Source organism: Haematobia irritans, chromosome 5, assembly GCF_050003625.1.
Source record: "Haematobia irritans isolate KBUSLIRL chromosome 5, ASM5000362v1, whole genome shotgun sequence".
Lineage (NCBI taxonomy): Eukaryota > Metazoa > Arthropoda > Insecta > Diptera > Muscidae > Haematobia > Haematobia irritans.
This window is the reverse complement of record NC_134401.1, coordinates 17,534,520-17,546,532: the sequence shown is the minus strand read 5'-3', so window position 1 is coordinate 17,546,532 and position 12,013 is coordinate 17,534,520. Positions and strand designations below refer to the sequence as shown.

General features: G+C 27.4%; 1 protein-coding gene across 2 annotated transcripts in view; it reads right to left on the bottom strand.

Annotated features, from left to right (window-relative positions):
- Positions 1 to 6,847: 6,847 nt before the first annotated feature.
- The window catches only part of Kank (KN motif and ankyrin repeat domain-containing protein 2 kank), a 94,022-nt gene continuing 88,856 nt past the window's right edge, over positions 6,848 to 12,013 (bottom strand). The window contains exons 9-11 of one of the 2 annotated variants that reach the window (XM_075309117.1): positions 7,693 to 7,905; positions 7,427 to 7,627; positions 6,848 to 7,358 (exon numbers count right to left, since the gene is read on the bottom strand). In XM_075309117.1, coding sequence (XP_075165232.1) covers positions 7,167 to 7,358; positions 7,427 to 7,627; positions 7,693 to 7,905 — 606 coding nt within the window. In that variant the 3' untranslated portion in view covers positions 6,848 to 7,166. Of the gene's footprint in view, positions 7,359 to 7,426; positions 7,628 to 7,692; positions 7,906 to 8,372; positions 8,586 to 12,013 lie in introns of those variants that run through there. The other variant, XM_075309118.1, reaches the window with a different exon arrangement.

Genomic DNA, 12,013 nt, shown 5'->3' with positions numbered 1-12,013 from the left:
AAATAATTTTTTTTTTCCAAAAAAAAATAATTTTTTTTTTCCAAAAAAAAAATCAGAAAAACAAAATTTTCAAAAAATTTCTGAGCATATTTTTTTACAAATACTTTTGAAAAAATACAATATGTTTAGGAAACATTTTTGAATTCAAAATGTCTATAGAAGAGATTTTGAATTAAAAATTTGGAGTGTTCATAAGGGTAATAACTTAAATTTCGTTAATATGCGGATTTAAATGCTGTAAGAGCCCCAACGAGTCGCTACGCCGGTTTTACCCGCGACCGATGACTTTTGCTTAGCCGAAGTCATCTAGACTAAAATATAGCCACAGTGGTACAATGGTTAGCATGCCGCCTTGCATACACAAGGTCGTGGGTTCGATTCCTGCTTCGACCGTACACCAAAAAGTTTTTCAGCGGTGAATTATCCCACATCAGTAATGCTGGTGACATTTCTAAGGGTTTCAAAGCTTCTCTAAATGGTTCTACTTGGAGAAAAAAAAGACTGATACATCAGGCTGCCACATAATTTAACCTAACCTAGCTGTCAGTCAATCAAAAACTCAAAAACTTTATGATGTTTGATCGAAACTGCGGTTGAACCCACGAAGATTTTTGATGTTTTAAAGTTTTACCGAATAACGGCTACTAAAATCTTGGGTTGTTAAATTTTCTATAGAAATAAAAATGACAAAATTTTCTTTGGATATAAAACTTTGACAAAATTCTCTACGGAAATCAAATTTTGACAAATTTTTCATAGAAATAAAATTTTGACAAAATTTTCTATAGAAATACCATTTTGAAAAAATTTTCCATAGAAATAAAACTTTTACAAAATTTTCTATGGATATAAAACTTTGAGAAAATTTTCTATAGAAATAAAATTTTGACAAACATTTCTATGGCTATCAAATTTTGACAAAATCTTCTATGGATATAAAATGTTGACAACATTTTCTATGGAAATAAAATTTTGACAAAATTTTCTATGAAAATAAAATTTTGGTAAAATTTTCTATGGATATAAAATATTGACAAAATCTTCTATTGAAATAACATTTTGACAAAATTTTCTATGGATATAAAATTTCACTAAATTTTCTATAGCAATAAAATTTTGACAAAATTTTCTATGGAAATAAAATTTTGACAAAATTTTCTATTAAAATAAAATTTTGACTAAATTTTCTATGGAAATAAAATTTTGGCAAAATTATGAAAATAAAATTTTGACTAAATTTTCTATGGAAATAAAATTTTGGCAAAATTATGAAAATAAAATTTTGACAAAATTTTCTATGGAAATAAGATTTTGTCAACATTTTCTATGGAAATAAAATTTTGACTAAATTTTATTTGAAAATCAATTTTTGGCAAAAAAATCTATAACAATAAAATAGAAATAACATTTTGACAAAATTTTCCATGGACATAAAAATTTCACAAAATTTTCTATAGCAATAAAATTTTGACAAAATTTTCTATGGAAATAAAATTTTGACAAAATCTTCTATAGAAAATAAATTTTGGCAAAATTTTCTAAGGAAATCAAATTTTGACCAAATTTTCTATAGAAATACCATTTTGAAAAAACTTTTCTATAGAAATAAAACTTTTACAAAATTTTCTATGGATATAAAACTTTGAGAAAATTTTCTATAGAAAAAAATTTTGACAAAATTTTCTATGGCTATAAAATTTTGACAATATCTTCTATGGATATAATATGTTGACAACACTTTCTATGGAAATAAAATTTTGACAACATCTTCTATGAAAATGAAATTTTGATAAAATTTTATATAGATATAAAATATTGACAAAATTTTCTATTGAAATAAAATTTTGACAAGATTTTCTATAAAAATAAAATTTTAACAAAATTTTCTTTGGTAATAAAATTTTGACAAATTCTATTTAAATGAAATTATGACAAAATTTTCTATAGAAATAAAATTTTGTCAAAATTTTTCTATAGAAATAAAAATTTGACGAAATTTTCTATAGAAATAAAATTTTGACAAAATTTGCTATAGAAATAAAATTTTGATAAAATTTTTTATAGAAATAAAATATTGACAAATTTCTATAGAAATAAAATTTTGACAAAATTTTCTATGGAAATGAAATTTTCACAAATTTTCTATGGATATAAAATATTGACAAAATTTTCTATGGAAATAAAATTTTGACAAAATTTTCTATAAAAATAAAATTTTGATACAATTTTCTATGAAAAAAAATTGACAAAATTTTCTGTGGAAATAAAATTTTGACAAAATTTTCTATAAAAATAAAATTTTGATAAAATTTTCTATGGAAAAAAAAAAATTGACAAAATTTTATTCTATAGAAAAAATGTTGACAAAATTTTTTAAGAAATAAATTAAGAAAATTTTGCAAAAAAAAAACATTTTGGTTTTTATAGCCATAGAAATAAGGCTTTAAAAATTTTACAAAATCTGCTATGAATATAAAATTTTGACAACATTTTCTATAGAAATAAAATTTTGACAAAATTTTCTATAGAAATAGAATTTTGACATTTTCTATGGAAATGGCATTTTGACAAAATTTTCTATGGATATAACATTTTGACAAATTTTCTATAAAAATAAAATTTTTTCTTCAAAACTTGGTAGATTACTTTTGACTCCAGTGGCAACCTTGCCCACAATACCACAGAGTCGTTTTTGTGCAGAGTGTGATGACTTTGCTCGCCATAAAATTTGACGTTCTTTCCATCTTTTTTTTTGCTTTGGAAAAAAATGTAAAAAAGTATAAAATTCACTATGTTCAAAAATGTTTATTTTTATTTAAGTTTTAAAAACTATTATAAATATATAATAATTAAAAATATTATTTTAAAATGGTAATAACTATTTTTTTTAATATATGTTAGTATATACGTAAATGTATATTAAGATGCCCGAGTGTATTAACAATTTAGCTCGTAATAATTTCTTTTTAAGGAATATTCTATATTTTATTGTTTTTATTTATGTTGTTGTAGATATGCAATTGCCTCTATCCTAAATCGAAAACAAAAAATTACCAAAGAATTTACAAAACTCTACTAATCATTGAACACTATATGCTATGTTAAGACAATAGCTTTACATATATATTATGTGATATGAAATATTGAAATGAAAATTATTTAGATTTAAATTTGAATAACGATTTAAGTATTTTCTATGTATTTTACGTTTTTTCTTTAAAAGTTTTATTAACTATTATATAAATTTGTATTTATCGATGTGATATAGATAATTGATTATCAGTTGACTGAGTGGAAATTATTTTCGTTTTATTTTCAATAAGTGACTTTCTGGAGGGATTTGATTTGAAAATTGCTGTAAGTGCAAATTTATCAAAATTTCTATATAAAAGTTTAGAAAATTTGTGCGGTAAATTTCTGGTAAATTTTTGAGGTGTATCAGTTTTTTAAATATAAATAAAATCTTCGGACTTATATTTTGTTTGATATGACTTATAGTATAGCCGAGAAGAAAGAATTTTTTATTATCTTGCTTTTTGTTGAATAAAAAAGTAATAGGAAATACGCAAAATAATTCATAATTTTTTCGCATAATCATGACAACCATAAAATGTTGCTATATTTTCATTGCAAACGCTATTATCGACATTCATAATCATGTATACCCATTGATGCATCGCTATATTTTTGCTTATTTATATGAATTTTGTATTAGACCTTGATATCGACCATTTACAACTTACCCCGTACGAAAAACCTGCACAATTTTTTTTTTACATAACTACGACATTCTCCAACTTTAACCAATATTCCCTAAGGACGGACACCTTTATCATTTCGTCTGTAATGTATAAAGGTGACTTATTCGTTTGAAGTGCAACATAATTTTTGGACAAATTTAGTGGTAGCAAAATCTAGCACTTTCCGTTAATATATTGGTTAAAAACTTGCAAGCTCAATTGTTACAGCGAAAATTTAAAAATGAGTCGATAATGTAGATTTATGTAAATAATATTGAGTACTTGATTCATTAAATGGATTTTAATAGGCTTCGAACCTTCAAATTTTGTCAAAATTTTATTTCAATAGAGAATTTTGTCAACATTTTATTTCAATTTATTGTCAAAATTTTATTTCTATTTAAAATTTTGTCAAAAATTTATTCCTATATAAAATGTTGCCAAAATTTTATTTCTATAGAAAATTTTGACAAATTTTTATATCTATAGACAATTTTGTCAAAGTTTAATTTCTTTAGACAATTGCGTCGAAATTTTATTTCTATAGAAGATTTTGTCAAAATTTTATTTCTATAGAAAGTTTTGTAAAAAAATTTTATATTTATAGACAATTTTTGTAAAAATTTTATTCTATGGAAACTTTTGTCAAAATTTGATTTCTATAGTAAATATCGTCGTTTATTTCTATAGAAAATTTTTTAAAAATATTATTTCTATAGAAAATTTTGTCAAAATTATATTTTATAGAACATTTTGTCAAAATTTTATTCGTATAGAAAATTTTGTCCAAATTTAATTTCTATAGAAAAGTTTGTAAAAAAATGTTTAAAAAATTTTATTTTATTTTATTCTGTGGAAACTTTTGTCAAAATTTGATTTCTATAATAAATATCCTCGTTTATTTCTATAGAAAATTGAAGAAATATTTTTTCTATAGAAAATTTTGTCAAAATTGTATTTCTATACAAAATTTTGTAAAAAAAATGTATATCTATAGACAATTTTTGTAAAAATTTTATTCTGTGGAAACTTTTGTCAAAATTTGATTTCTATAGAAAATATCGTCGTTTATTTCTATAGAAAATTTTATTTCCATAGAAAATTTAGGCAAAATTTTATTTCTATATAAAATTTTGTCAAAATTTTATTTCTATAGAAAATTTTATCAAAATTTTATTTCTATAGAAAATTTTGTCAAAATTTTATTTCTATAGAAAATATTGTCAAAAATTTTTTTCTATAGAAAATTTTATCAAACTTTTATTTCTATAGAAAATTTTATCAAAATTTTATTTCTATAAAAAATTTTGTCAACATTTTATTTCTATAGAAAATTTTTGTCAAAATTTTATTTCTATACTAAATCTCGTTTATTTCTATAGAAAATTTTGTATAAATATTATTTCTAAAGAATATTTTTTCAAAATTTTATTTCTATAGAAAATTTTGTCAAAATTATATTTTATAGAACATTTTGTCAAAATTTTATTCGTATAGAAAATTGTGTCCAAATTTTATTTCTGTAGAAAAAGTTGTCAAAATTTTATTTCTATAGATAATTTTGTCAAAATTTTATTTCTATAGAAAATTTTGTCAAAATATAAATTCTATAGGCAAATTTGTCAAAATTTTATTTCTATAGACAATTTTGTCAAAATTTTATTTCTATAGAAAACTTTATTTAGATAGAAAATTTTGTCAAAATTTTATTTCAATAGACAATTTTTTATAAAAATTGTATTCTATAGAAGCTTTTGTCAAAATTTGATTTCAATAGAACATTTTGTCAAAATTTTTTTTCTATAGAAAATTTTTTCAAAATTTTATTTCTATGGAAAATTTTGTCAAAATTTTATTTCTATAGAAAATTTGTCAAAATTTTATTTCTATAGAAAATTTGTCAAAATTTTATTTCTATAGAAAATTCCTCATTGGTGTCGATTGTTTTCATTTTGCTTTCCTTCCAAATACTTGGCAAACCTGTGTTATTGGCACACAAAATAAATTTCCGCTGGACTTAAATGTGACATTTTAACGAGAAACTTAGGTTAATTATCGGTAACTTTTACCAATTTATTTCTATAGAAAATGTTATCAAAATTTTATTTCTGTAGAAAATTTTATTCCTATAGAAAATTTTGTCACAATTTTATTCCTACAGAAAACTTTGTCACAATTTTATTTCTTTAGAAAACGTTGTTGTCAAAACTTTATTTCTATAGAAAATTTTGTGAAAATTTTATTTCTATAGAAAATTTTGTGAAAATTTTATTTCTATAGAAAATTTTGTAAAAATTTAATTTCTATAGAAAATGTTGTCAATATTTTATTTCTATAGAAAATTTTGTGAAAATTTTATTTCTATAGAAAATTTTGTGAAAATTTTATTTCTATAGAAAATTTTGTCAAAATTTTATTTCTGTAGAAAATTTTGTCAAAATTTTATTTCTGTAGAAAATTTTGTGAAAATTTTATTTATATAGAAAATTTTGTAAAAATGTTATTTCTATAAAAAATTTTGTCAAAATTTTATTTCTATATAAAACTTTGTAAAAATTTTATTTCTATAGAAAATTTTGTTAAAATTTTATTTCTATAGAAAATTTTGTCAAATATGATTTTTTAATGCATTAATTAAAATTTCGATATAATGACCTTATGTTTCGTATTATGGCATGTATTAAAACTTCCAAAAAAAAATATATATTTTTTAAATGAAAATCATTCATACAAGAAAAATCGTTACCGATCGATAATACAGTCTATCCACATATTTATGGTATATTTGCTGATGTATATTCATTGGATATGAATGCATTTCTTAGTGCCATTAAAAAAAAATATTTTTATCATAAAAGGTGGTTCAACCATTTCATTAATAAGACTTTGCGAAAATTAAAATTATTTTACTTTTTTTAGTTATGGCGACTTAAAAAAATTCTTTGATCTCGGCCTAAATTTTTTCCGTGTTATGTCCATTATTTATATAGATTTATTATTTTCTTAAATAACTAATTTAATTAATTTGTGTGTTTTATCATTGGAGATAAAATTTTAATGTCATTTGTTAGCATTTCGTTGCAAGTCATTAATTAAAGGACATTACATTTTATTTTTCTAAATTTTTAATTGACTTTTTCAATTATTTATTTAATTTTGTTTTGGAATGTTATTAAATTTGCTTTATGTTTAGATTTGAAAAAAAAAAATTAAATACGCTGCCCAATGCCAGTATGCTCTTCGTTTCGGCTAACATAAGTGGTTAAACAACTTAATTATTATTTTAGAAAACTAATAAAAGCATTTAGAATGCTAGACTTTTGTGTGTTTGTGTGTATGTATGTTTAACTAATAGTTTAAAATAAATATTGTATTTAGTTTTGTTCGTTTTTAACTAAAAACTGGCCTTAGAATCTATTTTGACACTTATTTCGAGGGTTGCCGTTTGTGAGTAAAACGCGGTGATGTAGGCCCAGGACTATGTTTGACTGGCGATGTATTGGAAGAGGGAGGAGGATTAGGCATTTTACTGCGCAACATTTGTTCATGGACATAAAGGAAAACTCCAATATCACGATGCCCAGCTTGCCAGGCAATCTTAAAGGCAGTACTGCCATCCTAGATATGATCAAAAAATAAATTAGAGATAAATTTGTCAAATTACTCTTAAAAATCGCAAAACTCACAGCATCTTGTATTAATGAATCACAATCGGGATGGGTTAACAAATGTTTAACAATATCACTGCGTCCATGCTCAGCGGCACACATTAAAGCAGTGCTACCATCTTCATCTTGTATATTAATATCGGCTCCATTGGCCAATAAGAGTTGTACCATTTCCAGATTACCATGCGATACAGCCAGCATTAAGGCTGTCTGGCAATGCTAAAGGGGAACAAAAAAATTAATAAAATTTTTTCTCGATTTTTTTTTTATTTTTACTAACTAACCTTTTTTGCCCGTATATTGACATCAGCCATCTGAAACAGTCGTTCCACGACTGTACGATGTTCTGGATTTTTCAATTTGGCCAATGATACAAGCATTACACTGGTGTATCCTGCATTATTCATTTGATTTACATTGCAAACCTTTGAATCGAGCAAAATGGATACAACATCGAAATTACAATGCGAGACTGCATAATGCATGGCGGTATTACCCTGAAAAGGAAATAAAAAAATCATGAAACATTTTAATTTTACAAACGATGGCATCTCTATGTATTAAAAAAAAAGAGTATTGAGATCGAGAGACTGTTTTACATTATAAAACCAAGGCGCTAGATGTCACTGCCAGTAGGATGTCATTAAATGATTTGTTCCGAGTCACTGTTTTCCGAATCACCTCTTCACCGTTATGGTTAACGCTTTGCCTAATAAAGGCAGGACAGTAAAATAGTGTTTCAACGTCTCATCATCCTCAAAACACGCCCTACATGCAACATCATCTGCTGCTCCAATTCGGAACAGATTCTAGGTGCACGATCATTATTCCCACGGTTCTCCTGGCTGGCGTCCTACTCTGCTTGAGTAGTTATCCAGTCTATTTTTTTTATCTTGCTCACCTCATAATATTTGTGTCGCCCTTTCGACCGTTGCGTTGGCCCTCGTCGCTTTATGTGACATCCCGAGCTTATTCCTCAAACTTGGCCTGCGTTGCGTCTAATGGCTTTGAGTTCTCTAAGTTCAATTTCCTATGTGTCCTAGCTTTTTATCGCCAGTTTATTTGCCTTAACATCCTTTTCATTGCCCTGCTGCAATCTGTGAAAATGTTCACGTTTTGAGGCCTCGTGTTATTTTCGAGCCATTTAACACATTCCGTAATGGCAGGCACTTCTACACTGTTAGAAAAATATGTTTTTCATATGTTTCGATATAAACAAAATGTGTTTCGGGCACAATTTTTAAACGCAATATATTTAAGTGCAAACATGTATTGTTCTCAAACTAACACTAAATTTTTGGAACACATATGTTAATATGTTAGAATATATTATGTTTGGGGCATGCATGTTTCATAAAAATTATATGTGTGAATGTAAACATATATAAATTTACAAATTTCGAGTAAACATATATATATTGTGATATTTTCTTCAGAGAGAGAGAGAGAGAGAGAGAGTATAGAGAAAGAAATAGAGATAAAAACCGGGAGGGTCGACGAAAGATATCAAATTAACACAGCGAGAGAATCAAAAGAGCGCAATTTCTGTGAAACCGCTTATATGTTGTTTCGGAAACTGCTTTATGATAAGGCCAAAAGTTTTATTTGCTTAAGTCTAAATATTATTTAATTTAAGCCTAATTATTATTTAATTTGTGTATGTTATAAAATTATTTATATATGTTTATACTCGACCCCACGTTCTTCCTTTGTTAGAGTTTTTGAATTCCTTCCAAAATTTCAAACTTTTATACCATAACCAGTTTTTTATTACAAAATTGTTATTTTTGCAATAAAAAAATAATATTTTATCCAAAAGCCCAGTCCATTTCGTTTATATCAAGCACTGTTTCTGACTGTAAATCTTTAATAACCCACATTTCGAAGTTTCATTATAAAAATTTAATATAGTATAAATATAAATGTGTAAATTAAAAAAAAAAAAAAAACAATTGGTGTTTGGTCGGAGCAGGGATTGAACCCACGACCCTTTGCATGTACGGCAGACATGCTAACCACTGCTCCACGTTGCCAACACATGTATGTTTCTGTTAAATAATGTTATGTTTGCATGGGCTCGTGGGCGCTGCAAACTATGCTATATTAATGTAACTTATAACGATAATTGTCTACTGGTGACTAAAACAGCTACGTAGCTCAGTGGTAGTGTGTTGGCTTACAAACTGTATGGTCCTCGGTTCGATTCTCCGTCCAGGCGAAAGGTAAAATTTAAAAAAATTATAAAATTGAATAATTTCTTCAACATTATTTGTATTACAGAAAAAGGTGCCAAGAACTAAAAAATTTCGTGGAAGTGAAAATTATGTTAGGGAATGAGCACAATCTTCTTTGGGGAAAATTCTTCCAAGCATATAATATTTTTGGGCTCCAAATGCTTCCAAACATATTATATGTTCACATAAAACAAACATATTAATGTTTCGGCAGTATCCAATAATATATGTGCTTCCTGCAAAATATGTTTGGAACATATGTTAGAGAGGCGATTTTTTTTGAGGGTGTACTTGCCGGATTATGCTGTGGTCTGGTATTGGGCCCCGTCCTCTCACCCAATCCATTGGTGCAGCAGTTATTTCTTTGGTATCTGTTCTGAGGTGCCATTCTCCCAGGACCTTTCAAAGTACGCTAAGTCTAAGAACTGAATTTTACAGGAAACAAGTTCAAAGTTTTTTTTATCCCCTCCACCATAGGATGGGGGTATATTAACTTTGTCATTCCGTTTGTAACACATCGAAATATTGCTCTAAGACCCCATAAAGTATGTATATTCAGGGTCGTGGTGAAATTTTGAGTCGATCTAAGCATGTCCGTCCATCTGTTGAAATCACGCTAACTTCCGAACGAAACAAGCTATCGACTTGAAACTTGGTACAAGTAGTTGTTATTGATGTAGGTCGGATGGTAATGCAAATGGACCATATCGGTCCACTTTTACGTGTAGCCTCCATATAAACGGACCCCCAAATTTGGCTTGCGGGGACTCTAAGAGAAGCCAATTTCATCCGATCCGGCTGAAATTTGGTACATAGTGTCAGCATATGACCTCTAACAACCATGCAAAAATTGGTCCACATCGGTCCATAATTATATATAGTCCCCACATAAACGGACCCCCAAATTTGGCTTGCGGGGACTCTAAGAGAAGCAAATTTCATCCGATCCAGCTGAAATTTGGTACATAGTTTCAGCATATGACCTCTAACAACCATGCAAAAATTGGTCTACATCGGTCCATAATTATATATAGTCCCCATATAAACCGATCCCCCGATTTGGCTTGCGGAGCCTCTAAGAGAAGCAAATTTCATCCGATCAGGCTGAAATTTGGTACATGGTGTAAGTATATGGTCTCTAACAACTATGCAAAAATTGGTCCTCATCGGTCAATAATTATATATAGCACCCATATAAACCGATCCCCCCGATTTGGCTTGCTGAGCCTCTAAGAGAAGCAAATTTCATCCGATCCGGCTGAAATTTGGTACATGGTGTTAATATATGGCCTCAAACACCCATGCAAAAATTGGTCGACATCGGCCTATAATTATATGAAGCCCCCATATAAACCGATCCCCAGATTGACCTTGCGGAGCCTCTAAGAGAAGCTGGAATTTGGTACATGGTGTTATTATTTGGTCCCTAACTACCATGCAAAAATTGGTCCATATCGTCCATAATTATATATAGCCCCCATATAAACCGATCCCCAGATTGGGCTTGCAGAACCTCTCCGAGAAGCCAATTTCATCCGATCCGGCTGGAATTTGGTACTTGGTGTTAGTATATGGTATTTAACAACCAATCAAAAATTGGTCCATACCGGTCCATAAATATATATATCCCAGCAAAAAAAGTGTCGCCAAAAAAGTAATGAAAATGTTCTTTTTGGATCCGGAAGTGGTCCAAAATTGACGCAGAAGCGATGAATTTAACATGGGCTTGTCACAGGACGGAAATCCTCCCTTTCAACAGCCGTTGCACTGAATTTGCATCACTTCTTTAGGTGTGGTCCGAATTCAATGTTTTGGATGTAAATAAAAAAATTCTGTGATATTTTGTCGAATAAATAATTTTTATAATTTTGTATAATTTTTAATGTATTCTAACGCTTGTCGGAAACGTTTGACCTCAAATATTTTCAATAATTCACAATTTTTTGAGATTGGATTTAGCATTTTTTTTTCGACAAAACTTAAATGATTTGTACCATTTTATGAATTCTTACTCTGTTTTTACCTATTTGAAAGAAAAAAAGTTAAAATTACCCATTAAAAGTATGAAAACATCATGTTATAAAAAATTGAATTAAAAGAACTTCCTGGGTAGTTAAAATAAAGAACATCATTGGGAGTGCATCTTCTGGAAGTGCTTTTAAAGTTGTGCCTTCGGAAGAACTTCCAAATTTTTTTGCTGGGTAGCCCCATATAAACCGATCCCCAGATTTGGTTTTGAAGCCTCTTGAGGAGCAAATTTCATCCGATTAAGTTGAAATGTGGTACATAGTGCTAGTATATGGCCGTTAACAACCAAGCCTAATTAGGTCCATATCGGTCTATAGATATATGTATATAGGTCTCAGATAAA